The following is a 19,019-nucleotide window of genomic DNA, read 5'->3' on the forward strand; positions in this document are numbered from 1 at the left end:
TTTTGTCTGGGTGATTTTGACTTGATGGTCCATTCAAATTGTTTTAAGTTCTTAACAGAGGCTGATTATAAACAAAACCATTACATATAAAGGAGCTTACTCAACTATAAGCAAAGACCAGAAATTAACCACATTAGTTCAACATATAAATTGCTACTTATATTATGAGCCAGTGTTAATTCTATCATTTCCTTCTCTCTCTGATAGCTTAAAGTTCATACTCATGAAGTACATTGTCACAGCAATGACATCACTGCCTGAGGTCATTTGAACATGAGGTTCTGGATAGTTTAAACACCATCACTGCTTTTATAGTGCTATTTTAATTATTGTGTGAACTGGATTGTACACTGTTATATTTTACTCAATAACCCAAAAGAACCCACCAGACAGTAGAAGTTATTAGAATACTGATGTCAAGAGTGGAACTATACATATATTTTTACGTGTTTCTGTAATTCATTATGTTGAAGTTAAATGATGGAGTATGTATTTTAATTATTTATAGTAACAAATAGTTTGATATGATATTAAATTTCTTAAATAGTAATAATTACTTTGACCAAATGTGATTGGTATGGTACATGAAACTTTACATGGGACAGTTCTGCTTTGGTGCTTGGTAATATCATTAAGCAGGTCCAATCTTAACAGGTGTTATTATGTTAAGTGCCCCCCAAATGCTAGAAATGAGGATACTTAACTAATGATCTAAGGTAGATTGATTATAGTAGATTTTTATAGTTTGCTCTTATTCATAATTAGGACTATTATTAACTGTAATATTTTAGCAGCTCTTTTGGTACACATTATTATATAATTGTCAAAAAAGGTGAAATTTCTTCAAGATAACAGCAAGTGATTGAAGCAAAATGAAAGATTTGCTGCAAAAGTTAAGTGAAAAAAAGACAAAAAATAAAAGAAGATAAAAGTAGAAGCAGCAAAAAATTACAAGATGAAGCAGGAAGAGAGAAAATTGGAAGAGAGACATAAACTTACATGGGAATTTTAAGAACAAGATCAAAGATTATAAACAAAATTTGGTTTCATTGAAGACAAGATCATAAAGCCATAGATGTACAAATTAATATTGAAAAAAACAAAACTGTAGGAAATGTACAGAAGGATGGTAATAACAATATCAACAAAGTACAAAAGATCATCAGTAAAGTACAGAAGGATTATAAAAAGATCAATACAAAAAAGAACATAAGGTCCAGGATAAAACATCTAAACTGGTAAAAGCAAGGATTACACCATTCACATTTCTTTCAGTATCTTTTGAAATATTTCAAACTTAAACACCATGAACAATGTAATATAGAATAAGAAAATCTATCTGGTATCTGTATGTTCCAAGCAAATATGTTTATGTAATAAATACATATCAATAACTTAGTGTTTTGTTAATGATTACTTAATTGATTTACATAAAGATATAGACCATCTGAGACATTACATAGTGATATTAAATAACAGAATTACCAATATACAATCAATTTGGTATGTTATATTTCCAACTTGGTTCATTCCCATTATTGTTCTGCTACATTGTAACTACCTTTATAGCAAGTTGATACTTTCTTCCATTGATTTATGCTTTTTCTCAGTACTTATGTGGAGTACCTTTCAGCTCCATTCAGAATAATGTAGATATATTTGTTTGCAAACATAAATTAGAGGTAATATTTATTCAATATCATTGATACAATATTACAAAAACAGATTATACAGTTCTTGATACATTACAAATTACAAAAATAAATTATACATTTTTTCATCTTTATAATTTGAACTTGTTTTCTATTCATCTGAATCATACTGTGTTGCTGTGGGTGTCCTAGGAGATTTTGAAGCAGCTCATGCCTATAAATATAAAAGACCAATTTAATTTAACACACCAAGGTTTGAAATTTGTATTTTCATTTTTCTGCCAAGGACTATAATATTATTATATGTCACAACAGTGTTGATTAAAATAATCATTATAAACACCTGCATTACAAATAAAGTTGCCTCTAAGTTTATTCTAAAAAAATGAATATTTTGTTTCATGCAGTATGAAGCTAGACAAAGTTGATACATGGCTTAGTAGTGACGCCATTGTATTTATTTTACTTTGTTTTGAAAGCATTTCAAATTTAACTATATTATATTCTGGATATTTTAATTGTTGTATGTTATTGTTTATATTTAGTTAACAGTTTTAATCAATATGAATGCACCACTTTATTTGTCAGTGTATTTACCAGGAACAGGTATCCACCATACTTGCTCAGTGCATGCTTGAACATTTATCCCATCTGCAGCTCAACCTTAGCATCCTAGCATTTGGGGATGAATTTGTCTACATGCCTGTAATGAATCATTGAAATGTTCATTATTGTAATTTACAATAACTGTTAAATTTAACAAATATTGGATTTTACCTCCATAACAATGGACAATTCACAAATTTAAAATGTAATAGAACTTATAAAGGTGGTAATCAGGTCAAGAATGAGGTATTAAATTGTTATTTAACATCACCTAATACAAATTATGTATGTCATTGATATTTTATGAATAGTTTGTTAATTTTTACCTATCTGATCCTTTCTGAATATTATTGTTTTCATTTCAGTCATTCTACTGACTGCACTTATTTTCTTAAAGCTATGTAAAATGGATAAGTTTTTTTTTAAATAATTACACAAATAGCTTTTACCATATACTGTACCAAAATAATAATTGATTAAAATGTAATACATCTAGATACGCATACTGATAGTTATATTCTGTACAGTGGTATTTCTTGAAATGTTTGCTTGTTCTTCTTGCCTTTCATGCTGAAGCCAGACCACAGGTGGAGAAACCCCAATTTCTTAAACATTTTTTGTACAGAATCCTGAACGTTGTTTCTTTCTAAGGCACACAGGATAACCTGAAAAACTGTTACACAATTTAATCATATGGATGCTTGATTACATCTACGAATTGGCATACATTGACACATTTAAACTATTTATATGCAAGATAATAAGTATTCATTAAAAGATAAAAAGCTATTCATTATAGAATTTACCAGTTTTTTTTTGTTGTTGTTGTTTTTTTATCTGGCTTAGGTTTTCTTATAACTTGATACAGATTTGGTTCGTGTATTCCCATTTATCCATTGGTTCCTCCACCATATTTTCCACTACTTTCATTTCCTGTGCCTGAGCTTATGAAACTACCCCCTTTATTGGCAAGTTATTGGAAAAGTTCTTTGTGTTTTTCTTGGTTGCTGATTACACTGCACAACAAAGTCTTTGCTTCTTGAATACTGTTGGATGTTCCTTATAGATTTTTGGCTGCTGATCACGAAAATCACATCCAAATTTGCCCATCACGTACCATTTCATCGAAATCTTCAGTTTTGTTACAATGGGAAAACGATATGAGGGCAACTGGAATCCATCAATGCTTGCTGACTACTGTTGGTTACTGCAATGTGATGCACCAGACATTGAATACAAACTAAAATCAGGAGCAAAACACTTTTAATTATGTTGAACTTAATAGCATATTAGAAACATAAATGCAATTAAATACGTTAGTGCCGGTAAACAGTTAACTGTCTATTTCTCAGAGTTCCTACGTGATGAAGCAAAACCAAAACTATATTTGTGCATACCCAACAGGTACCTGTCACAATCAGCAAAAACTTTTCAGGAAGCAAATCTTTTCAAAAAAATTGTTGTGCAGTGTTATTTCATCTAGTCTCATTAGATTCTTGTGGAAATCCAATTATTTAAATAACAGTAGGTCTATTTGTAGACTAAGCATTAGGCCTAATACATAAATGTAGCATAAGGCTTAGTTGACTCTGTTGACATGATTGTTTTCTTTTCAAAATATGGTATTGTGCTTATCTGTTGCACTCTCTCCAGTGGTGCAGCCCTCTAGGATTTCCAGTGTTTTTTTTCCTACATCTTTCCTCTAGTATAGTATGGAAGTCCTTACCATTTACCAGCTCTTAGCTACTGGGTGGTGGACCATGGAGGCCTGTCTGATGAATCATACCACTCAGTTAAGAGTAGGGCAATGGAATTTTGTGGGTGTTGTTGGCATATTGCATTTCCTGCAGCAGACATGATGTACAATTTAAAATGCTACCAGGTTTTGATTGTACTACTATACTGTATTCCTGTTTCTGTATCTGACTAATTGTTTTTTTCTACTGTGGTATTTTTCCACATTTAGGTGGGACTGCTTTTGGTTGGAGATGGCCTGGTCACAGTTGGTACCATGTGTAGGTGATGTGCACCCTACCTACTGAGCATTTGATGTACAATTCCAGATGCTGCCAGGTTTTGAGGCACTCTACCTTTTTGTAAATATATATATGTATCAAGTATTGCAGTTTTCTCTCCATATGCTGAGATATTCTTCTTTCCTACCATCTTCCAGATGAAGATTTTCAGTAGTTGTGGTCATCCAGCTACATAAGTCCTCATGCGTGCTGGCTGGTATCCTTCTTCCTACTGCATATTGGATAACAAATCTCCACTGCCACCAGGTTTTTGACTGTAGATATATCCCAGGTTTGCATTCCTTTTTCCTACCATCTGCTAGATGTTGGTTCTTGGTCTGTCACACTCCATCTGCTCTACAACCAGGAGTCTCATTCATCAGTCATACTTATTCTGGGATTTCTTCATGTTTCTCTACCTTTTATGTTTGTGACACTCTCATAAAAGAATGAAGAGTATATCTGGATCAGATGTGGTGAGGCCTCCAATTGAGGTTTGATGTTTTCTCTTTTGGTTCCACACTTCTTGCTCTCCATCTGGACTTTTTCTAAAGGGAGATTAGGTGTTTCATTATTGGCCTTTCACCAATTTAATGTAGGGTTCTAGCTAATTTGTGAGAGGAGTTATTACATTGGAAGTTAGTAATTTTCTATGCTGAAAATGTATTTCCAGTAGATACTTAGATACCTCTTCTCATGCTTCTCACCCAGCCTCTCCACTTCCAATATTACATGGTGTAGGTCTTCTGATCAATCTTGAAGTGATTAACGACTGCAGATGTGAAGAGGGCACCAATTACAGTAGGAGTAGTGTCACACTCCTATTGGTTGAGACCTGTTGCATGGTCATTTAAATGTAGATATGCAGAAGGTGGAGGTGGAAGGCTAGTAGTATGCTTTGAAAATTTGTGCTGATAGAGGGCAGTGCTAGTTGAGAAAAGTTGTTTTGTGAGAGAAGGCAAGTATTTGTTAGAAATATGTTTTCAGTGTAGGAAAATGGTAACATTTGTCAGCCATTTAACTTTTAAACAATTAAATTTGTGTATTTGACATAGTAATAGAGATACATTGTATGTGTACCTTAAGGATAAAGAAATTAGAAATTAAATGAAATTTCTGTTTAGGGTCTGTTGTGAACTTAGGATCATCAGTGTTAACTGCAGAACTTGAATTTGAGGAAATAAAGCATTTTTCTTATCATTAAATAGACTAAAGTGTGTTATTTTCTCTAATACTCTAAAAGAAACTGCTTTATAACAGAAAAGAACATCAAAAACATTTTGGGTTATTCTATAATTTTAAAAAAATTGCTTTAAAAGCTTCAAAATAGAAAAGCTTGAAGTGGTAATGAAATTGATACTTATACTTTGAAACATTTAAGTCAGGTGTAAGTTGGTATGTTTTAATTTAATGATTGTTAGATTTAAAATTTGGTTCATAATTTAAAAGTGAAGAGGAGGGAATCAAGGAATGTTCCAAGCAGGAAAGTAAAACTAGTTATTTTGAGTTTTGTGTTAAATAAGCTGCTGGAATCTGTTGATAAAGGCCTCTGAGGTATGTTGGTAGCATTATACTTAGGTTAAGATATCCATTAAAAAATCCCAATCTATGAAGAGATGCTTAAAAGGACTTTAGAGAAATTAGAAACAATTTGATTAGTGTATTAGAAACTGTTAGAGACAGATAAAAATTAATAGTCTGTGTGCTGTTTCTTAGAATGATGTTTAAAACTTAATTGTTAAAGTTGGAAATACTTTACAAAGTGTTGTTTTTAGAAGCCCAGCCTAAATTCATTTTTAACTGAGGACTATGTTTCTGTTAGGTTTATAAATATTACTGTAATAATATTTTTGGTATAACATGTAAAACTATCATGGATAAAAATAAGAAATATCTACAAATTAATGAAATAAAAGATGGGAATATCACCAAAAATAAAATGAAGCTATAAATTAAATTCTTAATTATCACTTTCCATGGGTGAATTATGATCAAGTGGTCTCTGGAATAGGTTTTTTGCGATGAATTACAGAATAATAATGATATTGATGTGAATATAAATGAAGATAATATTACAGAGTATGAAATTAATAAAGTCATGGGGGAGATGGAGGATAATAAAGCTCCTGGATATGATAATTTAAAATTGTCTATAATAAAAGAAATATATTTTGCTAATAAAAATTGGTTTATCAAAATAGTAAATTTTTGTTATAATAATGGTATTTTTCCATTAGTTTGGAAAAAGGCTAAGTTGACTCTCATCCATAAAAAGGAAAAGATAAAATGATCCTGAGCAGTTATAGACCAGTATGTCTTTTGCCCATTTGGGGTAATATTCGATAAAATTTTGAAATATAGATTGACTTATTTTATAGAGAAATATAAATTAATTGACAATGTACAATATGGTTTTAGGAGTAGGAGATCTACTATACATGCATTACAGAAAGTTAAAGATTATGTTTATGAAAGTATAAACAATAAGTGCATTACATTATTAATTTCCTTTGATTTTAAAAATGCTTTTAACTTGGTGGATAACATGATTTTAATAAAACATTTGAATAATCTCAAAATACCGTTGAAGTTGAAAAAGTGATTATTGATTTCATTCAAAATAGAGAAGTTTTTTATAGAAAGTATAACTAAGAAATATAATAAAGGGATTCCACAAGGATCTAGTTTGGGTCCTATACTGTGGAATCTATATATTGATAGGATGTTAAAATTAAAGAGTACAAACAATGCAAATATACAAGCATTTGCTGATGACACCATTATATTATGAGAGCAAAAGCTTCATACCAATTTACGTCTTTGTCTGAGGATATATTAAATAAGATTAACAACTGGATTTTTGAAAATAAGTTAGAACTTAATATAGATAAATCAAATTTTATTTTAGTTTATAAAGGTAAAAATATCACGCATGTACCTACAATTACTGTTAGTAATAGAAGAATAAATTTACTAAAGAGTTGAAATACCTAGGTATTATAATTGACATGAAATTAAACTGGTTATTGCATCTAAATTTTGTTAAAAGTAAAATAGTTAATGTCATTCAAATATTAAAGAGGATTTGAAGAGCCACTTGGGGTTTGAAACCAAAAGTTATGAAAGATATTTACATATTAAGTATAGAAAAAAATGATAACATATGGATATGAAATTTGGTTTGAAAATACAGAAAGAATTAAAAGTAAAATCTTACAAATTCAAAGAATAGCAATATTACCAATGACAAAAACTTATAAAACTGTAGCTAGTTTAACACTTAACACATTAATGGGTATTCCACTGTTAGATATAAAACTAGAAGTTGGTGTTATCAAAATATTAAAATAGAAGAGGAAGTAACTGAAGTAGAAAATATTGAAGTTCTGACGGAGCTAAATTTCGCTCCTTGGATCAACTGTAGTTTTAACTGGTATTATGATGATTTAAAACAATTTAGTAATAAATTTATACAGATGGCTCAAAAATTAATAATAAAGTTGGATGTGCTTATATATATGTTTATAATGATGAAATTAAAAAGGAAAGTCTGTTTAGATTAAATGATAATACAACAGTATTTATGGTTGAATTGTTTGCAATATTTAAGACAATTGATTTTATGGTTAATAACATTTATGAAGCAGCGATATATTCTGATTCAAGGTTATCATTAATGGCACTTAAATCAAGTAAAAATAATAATTATTTAGTTAATAGAATTAAAGAACATATTATTATTAACAAACTTAGTATTACCTTTATTTGGGTCAAAGCCCACAGTGGGATCAATTATAATGAAATAGTAGATCTTAAAGCTAAGGAAGCCACAGAGAGAATGGAAATTAATGCTAAATTTGGTTATAGTAAAAAACAAATTAAAACAAAATTAAATAAAGAATTATTAAGTAACTGGCAAGAAAGATGGGATGATGCTTTTGTTGGTAGATTCACCTATAAATATTTTACTAAAGTAAATTTTAAAAGATGTAAAGGAGATTTTTATATAAATCAAATTTTAACAAATCATGGGTTTTTCCAGAATATCAATCAAGATTTTATGGAAAATCTAATATATGTCCCTGTGGAAAGGTAGGAATGCAAGATCACATAATTTTATATTGTAAAAATTATGAATATATAAGAAAGAAATATTTTTTAAAAATTATTTAAATTGGGAATTTAAGAGCTTATTATTAAATGTGGAGTAGTAAATGGTATTAAATATATTATTACTGATATATTGGAAAAGTTATGCTGAAATTGTTTGATTTATTTATTTTGTGTTTGTTATTAAGTACATAACAAAATTGTAAGTTGCAGAAAAACTAGTATTATTATTGTTATAATTATTGTAAAAGGAAAATGTTGAAATTTGATTTATTTATGTATTTTTTACTAATATGTAACAATCTTGTAAGTTGTAAAAAAATAGTATTATTGTTATAATTATTGTAAAAAGAAAATGTTGAAATTTGTTTGATTTATTTGTTTTGTGTTTGTTACCAAGTATGTAACAATCTTGTAAGTTGTAAAAAAAGTATTATTATTATTGTTATAATTATTGTAAAAAGGAAATTATTGAAATTTTTGTGACATTTATTGATTTTTGTTTGTTACCAAGGTGGTAACTTATATAATACACTGTAAATTCCTTAAAAAAATAAAGAAAAAAGAGGGAGTTGGCAAAAATCTTCTAGTTGGAGGAAGTCTCAATTTGTAATGTTACATTTTATTAGTTTGATTTGCTCTACTGGCCGAACTTGTGACATTGACATTTGAGTGATTAATGAGTAGTATTGCTTTGTAGTGACTTAATCATCTTTCAAATACCTGTAAGGGGTGGGTTGATAACGTTTTTGGTTTTGGTTATAAATATTAGTGGAATGATTTATTTGAGTGTATAAATGTTTAAAGTATTAGATTTCCATCTAAAGATTTTATGTTGATTATACTGTGAAATCGTGAAAGGTTATATCTTAATTATTTAACATGGTGTATTTTCAAGTATTACTTGAATTTTTTTATTAATTTGATGAATAAATGGAGAAAGTGGTTTCATGATAAAATGAATTCGGTTTTGTTTTAAACATAATCTTTCTTACTAAAATGTGTTCCTTATATTTAAGGTATTAGAATGTTAATAGATTCAAGTAATATTCCTATATTTCTGTATTTCCATATGCTAAAGTAAACTTTGATCTTTGTATTTTTGAACTTATAATAGTGATTATTGTAGTCCAAAGCTGTGATGTAAGTGTGTAAGCTACTTTTACCAACCATATCAAAAGTCAACCCAACTGTATGAATGTTTCTGATGATCTGCATAAATCCTGTAATAATTATAAACAATAAACTTTCAAGTTTATTTCTATTTTAATAATATACTCACATCAGAGATTTTATGTACCTGCATAATATTTTAATTTTCATGTAATAAATGTTGTTAATACTGCTTAGTTTCTCATCTTTTGAGACTTGTTAGCTTCATTAATATTAATTATAAGCCATGAAAGTCTTTCCTTAAAATGTGTTGTAATGTTAAACATTTTGTGACATTAGTGTGGCCTTTAAAATCAAACATTAAATCACTTGGGATGTTTAACATAGCCTATTGTGTTAGCATTTGTGGAGTATTATTGTCAGTATACTGGAAATGACATTACTGCTATTCATTTGGTTAAAATAAAAACTTCTTTTACTTATGGTTCAATTGTTTTAGACTAGAAGCACTACATAAATGCAAATGTGTTAACATTTATAATGGAATAAGTATTTAATACATTGTGCATGCCATCATATTTCTAATGTGTATCAGCATTATCTCAGATATAAAAGTTTCATAAATAGTTACTGCGATCAAACACAAAAAAGTATCACTTTTTAAATTATAACAGCATGTTCTTTAAGTCTCCTAAAATGACTGTGGGTTTTGGGCTGTACTCATTATAGTTTTGATTCGTTTAAAAAAAACAAGAGTTAGCAAATGTAAGACAAAAAATAATTGTAATAAGGAACAAATAATTTTTTTATGCTTTTTAAATGATTCTGGTGCCCCAAGTTGGTCCCTATTCCTTTACCTTCCAGGGGATATCCCCATCTCATAAATGTTAAATCCCCAATCTCAACACATCTTTATAATTTGAGCATATAAATATTTTGTATCAAAAAAGGCTGTTACTCTTCCTAAAAGTGATAAACTTTTGGTGGTGTGAAACTAACTAAAAATATCAAGCAAAGTGAAAATGTAGTTCTAATATTATATCAGTTGTGATTTGCTGGTTTGTGTGTTGAAACTTGTTTCAGTATAAACTACTCAACTTTCTGTTAAACGTATAAAACAACCAAGGTTACAGTGTGTAACACTTACCATTGTAAATTTATAAATCTGTAGTATTTACTTTAAAATTACTTTTTTGAAATTAAGCTGATGAAATTTCATTGAATTTTGGTTTATGAGAGAAGAATGACTATATAAGGTACCTTTGTATTCAATCCAGGAAAACAGCGGTTTTGATAGAATTGAAGTTCGAGATAATGGCTTTGGAGTCACCAAAGAAGATGTGCACTTCATGGGTCAACCTCACTTTACTTCCAAGATTTCTTCTTACTCTGATCTAGATACTTTGAAGACGTATGGTTTCCGTGGAGAAGCTTTGGGAGCTTTGTGTAGTGTGGCAGAAGTAACTATTATCACAAAAACTGAAGAAGATGAACTTAGTTTTGTTTATACACTTGACCATTCTGGAAGAATCTTATCTTCTAAACCATCTCCATTAGGGCAAGGCACGAAGTGATTCTTACTTCCATGGCATTGTCTTTAAAAAATAAAGGAAAATCTATTTATAAGCATATAATGATATTTTATATCTGATAATAATGACAATAATTTTAATGATTGTTAGTTAACAAGAGTATACAAGATGTAAATTTGTAGTTTTATTTTTTAGAACCAGCTATCCATGTTCATGAAGCAGTGAAAAATAATTAACACTCCTACGAAAAGACGTTTCTAGTCCTGATTTCTCCAAGCCCGTTCCCCTGGCTGGGGTTTCGCTAGATAGTAGATAGGGACAGTGGGAATCTCGTTAATCCATTCATTAATGGATTTAAATGGCAATTTCATTTAAATACAAAATTATTAGCCTAATATTAATAACCTTTCAAGTTGCTCTGGGGCCTATTAGGCCCCACTTTTCGTAGGAGTGTTAATTCTTATATTGGCTGTATTTGATAGATAAGTTAATATACATTTTTGATGTATAAAGGTTTCACTTCTGTAAAAAAGCAAACAAAAATATCTGTGTATTTAACCAAAACGTAATATAGATGGACATAATCATGGAAATTCTGTGCATCTAACATTTCAGATTTGTTTTATTTTGATATAGTTAATTGCATATGTTCAGGACTTATTAAAACTAACTAAGATGCCCGGATGGTTTGTCATAAAATTAAAACTATGTAGCTTTCTAGCAGATAACATTAACCAAAAAATAATGTTTGGGAAGGAAAAGAGTATTTGAACAAACTGTAATAAAACTACAGATATGTAGTTTGTTCTCAAGTCTTCTACACTTCTCATTAGATTTTTTCGTTCATCCTTATTGGAACTTGATTTCGTGACTTTCCTGTAAAACTACTGATTCAGCTTAAATGTTTTTGTTTAACTAGACTGAGGCAACTAGTTTGTAATATACTCCATACAATTATACTTAAATGTTGCCTATAGCTATTTCCTATACAATTATCTTCTCTCAAAGTTAGTTATTCTCAAATTGACTGCCCTCTAGTGTTTTAATTTTTGCCCACCACTAGACATCCAACTGCAAAGAGAGAGTCAGCTGCAATTGGAGGGTTGTTGCATGCAAATTTGCAGTTGAACCCAATTTTCACTTCTCAATTTGGTACAACTATGTGACACATTTAGCTTGTGGACATCGCTGATTGGGCTTGTTTCCCATCAATGCTCACTGCATTTCTTACCACATTTGTTTTTTAACATATTCACTGTTTGTTCCTTCTCCAAACATCAGCTACCTGCAAAGGAAATTTTGCCTGCACCCCTATTTCCCTTCATTCCATATCCTATATTTATTCACACTCTGATATCAATTTTCTCCTGTTTCTGTTCCATGATTCACAGCATTACATGTCCTCCTGAGTACTCTTCCATTGCTTTCACTCTCATTTGTTTATGCATTGGAATTTATTTATTTTCTGTGATATTTCACTTATCACCCTTACTAGCTGAGTTGTCAGGTTATCTGTATTGTATGTTCTTTACTTGCTCTTGAATCTTGCTAGATGTTTTTTGTATCATCCTGTCAGTTCTGTCACCTCACAGTGCCCTTAGTTGCTTATTTCCATCATCCTTTCAAGGAGATTATCCAGGGTAGCATGTGGACCACTCCTCACAAATTACCCCAGCTGGTGGATTCCTGTTTAGCTGTGTATTGTCTTCCATCTGTAGCCATTTTCCATACATTTTTTTAAATATTATTTATTATTTTTACTTTATTCCTCCATATTTTTCTCAGTGGTCTAGTTTAATTGTTATGGATCCTGCTCTGTGGCAAGTGGTGTCTGTCCAGGTATGCTGCTGTGCAAAATCTGTATCATGAGATCTTTAAAGCCTGTCATGCTCACTGTTGAGATGAGATGCTCCACAAGACTCCTTGCAGGTTCTTCCTCTTCTTTTCTGGTTCCTAGACCGGAGATGAATGGTTGAGGGCCTCCCTCCTACTAGAGAATGGCCAATTTCCTCCCAGTGCCTTAAGGCTGGACTGGGGTTGACCTCTCATTCATGGTCTGATACATCACAGTAACTCTACACACATTTCTCTTTCCTTTTGATTTGGGATGGTTAACTTATTCTGCCCTTTCCTTGTAACATAACACCAAATGATTCCAGTTTAACAAAGAGTATACCTGACTCAGATGTGGCACAGTCTCCCACAGGTGTGTTTCCTCAACATAGCCTCCTAGTGTGGATTCCTGTACGTGGTGAGGTGACCTCCCAGAAAAGGTTCTGTTCTTTCAGTTTACCTGCTCTGGGATCTAAACATCCACCCACATGTTTTCCATACATGATGACTTGTGAATGGGGAGGAGAGGATTCTGGTGGTTGAGGGATCCAACCCTAATGCATCACTTTGGCCTTGAATTGCTATAGACAGGCAGCCTTGGGGTACCCCCCTAGGGTCAGTAGGCTGGTCTACTTGGGCTAAGGTCAACCAAGTACCAGGATTGGGTGTTCTCAACAGGTATTGTGGACATTGTATCTGATGCTGGTGTTTGGGTATAGTGCTCACAAAACTCTGGTGTTGCTGCAGTATCCTTTGGCATTGTAGTGCATCCCCTTGTAGGGCTCCATGGTGGGTGGGGTCAGTGGACACTGAAATATTCCCTTTTTTATTATAGATCCTCCAAATAAAAACTTAAATAAAATAGTGAAAAAACAGTCCATATGTAAACGACCATGTTTTGAAGATTCTGAGCAGCAATCTTTAACATCTGTAACACCTGTACCTCGTTTTCTTATACTACATTCTCTTTCAGACAAACCTTTAGGGCTGATGTCTCTCTTTTTTATACAAAAGGGACTAGAGGGACTTGCTGGCTCTCCAAAGTCAGAAAAAAGCTTTGCTCTGGTGGCTTATTGGTGGAAACATCCACATCTCAACACAGTGAACTCCTTTTACATTCAAAGGCAATTGGGGTTATACCTATTGAGGTTACATCTCATACGAGGAGTTTCTGCAGTGAGGTGTATCTTCACTCGTAAAGATGAATTTATGATGCCAACCAATATCTTCACTCTGACATTTACATCACAATGTCCATCTGCCACCATCAAAGCAGGTTATCTTAATTGCAGGGTACAGCTATACATTCCAAACCTTCTGCGATGTTTCCAGTGTCAGCAGTTCCCTCACTCGAAGACATCGTGTCTGGTTCCTTGACGTGTGCTCGTTGCAGGGGCAATTACCACGATACCTGTGGGTGTGAAACGGATCCTCATTGCATCAATTGCAATGGCTCTCACCCATCCTACTTTCATTCTTGCCTGAAATTATTGGAAGAAAAAGAGGTGCAGCATTTAAAAATGATTCAAAACATTACTCACCCTGAGGCTTGAAAGTTGCTGTCCACTATTTCATCTCGGACGTATGCTACTGCACTTTATTTCACTACTACAGTGGGAGTGCAGATGGATCTCTCTGTGCCTCCAAAAGAATCATTCTCAAACAAAATGAAAAGTCTTTTGACCTCCATGGTTAAAAGATATGATGAATCGACTTCAACACCCATCTCTGTCCATAACATGCATTACAGCAAACCCCAAGGTCCACTTTCTTTTGTTTTGGGTACGGGCATTTCCGTTGTTACATCTTCTTCTCCCACCCCAAGATGCAAAACTATCATTCGTTCACATCCTCAATCGCTGAAATCCTCTTCCAACAGCAAAGACCTGCCCAATCGATCCAGGGTCGGTTCCATGGAGGTCTACAGACCTCCCTCGAATAAAGACAATAAAGAAAAAAAAACATGATTTTAAACAGAAGGGCTTTCCATCCAATTCTCCTACACATAAGTAAAAAATGGCCACCTTGGTACAATGGAACTGTTGAGGTTTACTTTTTAATCTGGATGACATTAAAGCATTGATTGCTTCCTACCATCCTGTATGTCTTTCCTTACAGGAAACATTTCTGAAACCTGCTGATACAGTCACCTTTTGGCAGTTTTCTTTGTACAGAAATGATAGGCTGTGTGATGGGAGAGTGCATGGAGGCTGTAGTTATCCATATTTCCTTGGGTCATACCATCACTGTTTGTTCTCTCTACCTGTTGCCTGGAGAGAGCTATGATCAATCAGACCTTGATGCTCTCATTGAACAGTTGCTGTCTCCCTTTTTAATCCTAGGAAACTTTAATGGACATCATCCCCCCTGGGGAAGTGCTGATATTGATGGGAGGGTATGCCCCATAGAGCATGTGCTCTCTGATAATGAACTTTCTCTTTTCAATAGTAGTTCTAATACTTATTTTCATGCACCTAGTCTATCCTTTACTGCTATTGGTCTCTCAATTTGCTCCCCTTCACTTTTCTTTCACTTTTCATGGAGGGTTGACATTAATCCATGAGGCAGTGATCATTATCGTATAATTTTGAGATAGACTGGCTGTGGTTGATGCCTCCTGACCCATGTGCCCCAGTGGAAACTGGATCAAGCAAATTGGCCCTCTTTCACTGCTCTCACAGAACTTGATCCTGCCATCGTCTGTAAGCCATCAATAGGTGACTGTGTGGCAGCAGTAACTGGCTGTATTATACAAGCAACTACTCAGTGTATTCCTAAAACCTTGGCACGTTTTCTATGATATCCTTGTCCATGGTGGAATCCTGCCTGCCACATGGCACAGAAGGCACAAAAATGGGCCTGGGTTACTTTTTGTAGGTATCCCACACTCTTGTACCACATTGCTTATGAGCAGGCCCATGCTTGGTGGGTAAGATGTCAAAGCCAGAAGGACTCTTGGATTAAGTTCACAACCAGTATGTCTTCTACCACCAGTTCCAAAGTCTTATGGGACAAGATTTGAAAGTTTAGTGGACAATATAATTCTGTCCCCCTTCTCCATCTTGCTCTCTGTTAGCCAAGAAGTAGCTGATACCTGGTGCATCGTCAGTACTCTGGGTGAAAGCTTTTGCCAGGTATCTAGCACTTCTTCTTTCTCCACCTTCTTAGCCATCAAGACTCGAAGAGAGGGCTCACTTCTTTCCTTTCGAGCTGATTGTCTCTATGACTATAATCTTCCCTTTACACTATTGGAACTCAAACTGACCCTTCATCGGTCTGGTAGTACATTGGTTGGACTTGATGATGTACACTATGAAATGCTGTGCCATCTATCTCCTGCTTCTTTTCCTGTTCTTTTGATTGTTTTTAACTGAATCTGACAGGAAAACGTTTTTCCTGATGCCTGGCACCAGGCTATGGTCCTACTTTTTTCTAAACCAGGGAAGGATTCCAAGATTCCTTTAAACTACTGTCCAAATGTTTTGACAAGCTGTCTCTGTAAGACCTTAGAGAGGATGGTTAATGATTGTCTTGTTTGGTTTTTTGAATCAAACAACCTCCTCTCACCCACTCAGTGTGGGTTCTGACGACAGTGCTCCACCATGGACCACCTGATTCGACTTGAAACGTCAATCAGAAAAGCCTTTCTCAAACGACAATATATTGTATCAATATTTTTTACATTGAGTAGGCTTATGATACAACATGGAGGTATGGCATTTTGTGAGACCATCATATATTTGGGTTACATGGACATTTGCCCATTTTTATTAAAATTTTTTTAATGTACAGGAGATTTGAAGTTTGTGTGGGTTCGACACTTTCCCATATGCAGCAACTTGGAGTCCCTCAGGGCTTTGTTTTGAGTGTCACACTTTTCAGTATAAAAATTAATGCTGTCACTGAACTTACTTACGCTGCTCTTACTGTTGCAAATGGGCTCTGTGTTGACGACTTTCACATCTCGTTATTCGTTGAACATGAGGTATATTAAGTAGCAGCTACAGACTGCATACAATCATTTACTTAAGTGGACCACAGCAAATGGCTTTAATTTCTCTTTCTCTAGAACTGTTTGCATGCACTTTTGCCGGCAACAGGGTATTCACCCTGATCCTGAACTCCGCATCGGTGAAGTTGTGCTGCATGTGGTCCCTGAAACAAAGTTCTTGGAGCTTATCTTTGACTGTAGGCTGATTTTTATACCACACATCAAGCAGCTACGGGTCAGATGTACAAGAGCACTGAACATCCCCCGTGTCCTCTCTACCACTAGTTGGGGAGCAGATCAATGTTCTATGCTAAAGATATATCATGCTCTTATTTGATCGAAACTTGACTATGGATCACTGGTCTTTGGCTCTGCCAGACTCTTGGCCTTAAAGATGTTGGACCCCATTCATCATCAAGGACTTTGACTCTGCACTGGGGATTTCTGCATTTCCCCAGTTTAGAGCTTATGCATAGAGTCTCATGAAACTTCTTTGCACCTCCGTGTCTTTACTGTATGCTTCAAAACTGCATTCATTACAAAAGTATCTGTCCTGGGGTTGTGTTTTCCTTCCTCGGTGGGCCATACTTTTTCAGAACAGAAGGTCTGTCATTGCTCATTTTGGCCTTCATATCCAGGTGCAATTGGATGAATTGGGTCTGTCCTTGGCTAAAATTGCTTTATCCACTGGTCAGCTCATCCCACCATGGCTTATTACAGTCCCCAAATGTCATCTGAGAAAAGCAGATACTCCTGATTTGAACTACTATCTTCTATTTGCTGAACATCTTTCGAACCATCTTTCCATTCCTATTTATATGGATGGTTCCAAATCAGGTAATTCTGTGGGCTCTGCCATGGTTTGTTGCGGTTTGGTAGTTGCGCACAGGATCTCCTCTATGGCTTTTGTGTTCATTGCTGAATTGTGTGCCACTTCTCTTGCCCTGGATTACATAGAAGCTAAGCAGTACTCAAACTGCACTATTTATATTGGCTTGCTTAGTTCTCTACTGGCCCTGGAATCGCTTCATGTTGGTTCACACCCTGTTCTTGTCAATATTCAAAACTGACTGGCCCATTTCTCTTTAACATCTACTTCTATCCAGTTTTTCTGGATACCGGGCCATATTTGTATTTGTGGGAATGAGCTCGTGAACACCGCAGCTAAATCTGTCTGCTCTTGCACTATCACTGCTGTGCCTGTTCCATAGACTATGGTCCTGTATTCAAGGCTTGGCTCCATGCCAGCTGACAGTCAACTTGGAGTGAGCAATGTGAAAATAAGCTTTTCCAAATAAAACCCTATATTGGACTTTGACTGTCTTGCTTCTGTAAGGATCAGAAAGAAGTAGTTGTTTTAACTAGACTATGCATTGGTCACAGTTTTTTAACTGATCATTTTCTTTTATTTGGAACTGTTGCACCACTGTGTGGTCTATGTGACACTCAGATTATAATAAGCCACATTTTACTTTCTTGCCATTGTTATGATTCTCAATGACAGGACCATTTTAAACATGCTCTGTCCCAAGATTTGTCCATAACGTTAAACAGTGTTATTGGTGATGGTGGCACTGTCCGCCTTAGTGAAGTTTTTAGTTTTTAAAAGGCCATTAATCTTTTTAATGCCTTTTAAGTTTTTTAATTTATACATTAAACCTTTTTAAATGTGGTTCCCTTTTAAGAATCACAGTCCATCTAGTTGGATTTGAAATTAGAAAATGGCCGTAAGGTTAACTAACTCGAAACCAGGACTGGAAAGACCAACTTCATGTGACTAATGCTGCTGTTTGAACTATCCATTTGAACTACTCATTAGCCATCCTGGCAAGTTACTATTAAAATTTTGCTACATGTCTTTTAAACCTTTTATTACTTCACTTTTTTAAAATGGCCATAATATCAAATAACTCAGAACTAGGACTGGAAAGGCCAACTTCAGGTGATTGATGGTGGTTTTTGTACTTACCTGTTAGTCTTCCTGGCGAGTTATGATAATTACAATTATGCTACAGAAAGTCCTTTACAACTTCTGTTACTTTAGTTTTTCTCTTAACATTGTAGACCAGATGTAAACATTGGTTTTATATTATGTTTTTTTTAAACTTTATTTTATTTTACCTTAATTTCCTTTTATGAATTTTACTAAATTTACTTTAATTTTACC

At 33.6% G+C, this 19,019-nt stretch overlaps 1 protein-coding gene across 4 annotated transcripts in view; it reads left to right on the forward strand.

The window, feature by feature from the left end:
* Positions 1-19,019, forward strand: part of LOC143244800 (PMS1 protein homolog 1-like) — an 83,775-nt gene that overhangs the window by 17,362 nt on the left and 47,394 nt on the right. For 3 of the 4 annotated variants that reach the window (XM_076490148.1, XM_076490146.1, XM_076490147.1), the window contains exon 3: positions 10,774-11,059. In XM_076490148.1, coding sequence (XP_076346263.1) covers positions 10,774-11,059 — 286 coding nt within the window. Of the gene's footprint in view, positions 1-8,315; positions 8,366-10,773; positions 11,060-19,019 lie in introns of all 4 variants that reach the window. The other variant, XM_076490149.1, reaches the window with a different exon arrangement.

Source organism: Tachypleus tridentatus, chromosome 2 (assembly GCF_004210375.1).
Source record: "Tachypleus tridentatus isolate NWPU-2018 chromosome 2, ASM421037v1, whole genome shotgun sequence".
NCBI lineage: Eukaryota > Metazoa > Arthropoda > Merostomata > Xiphosura > Limulidae > Tachypleus > Tachypleus tridentatus.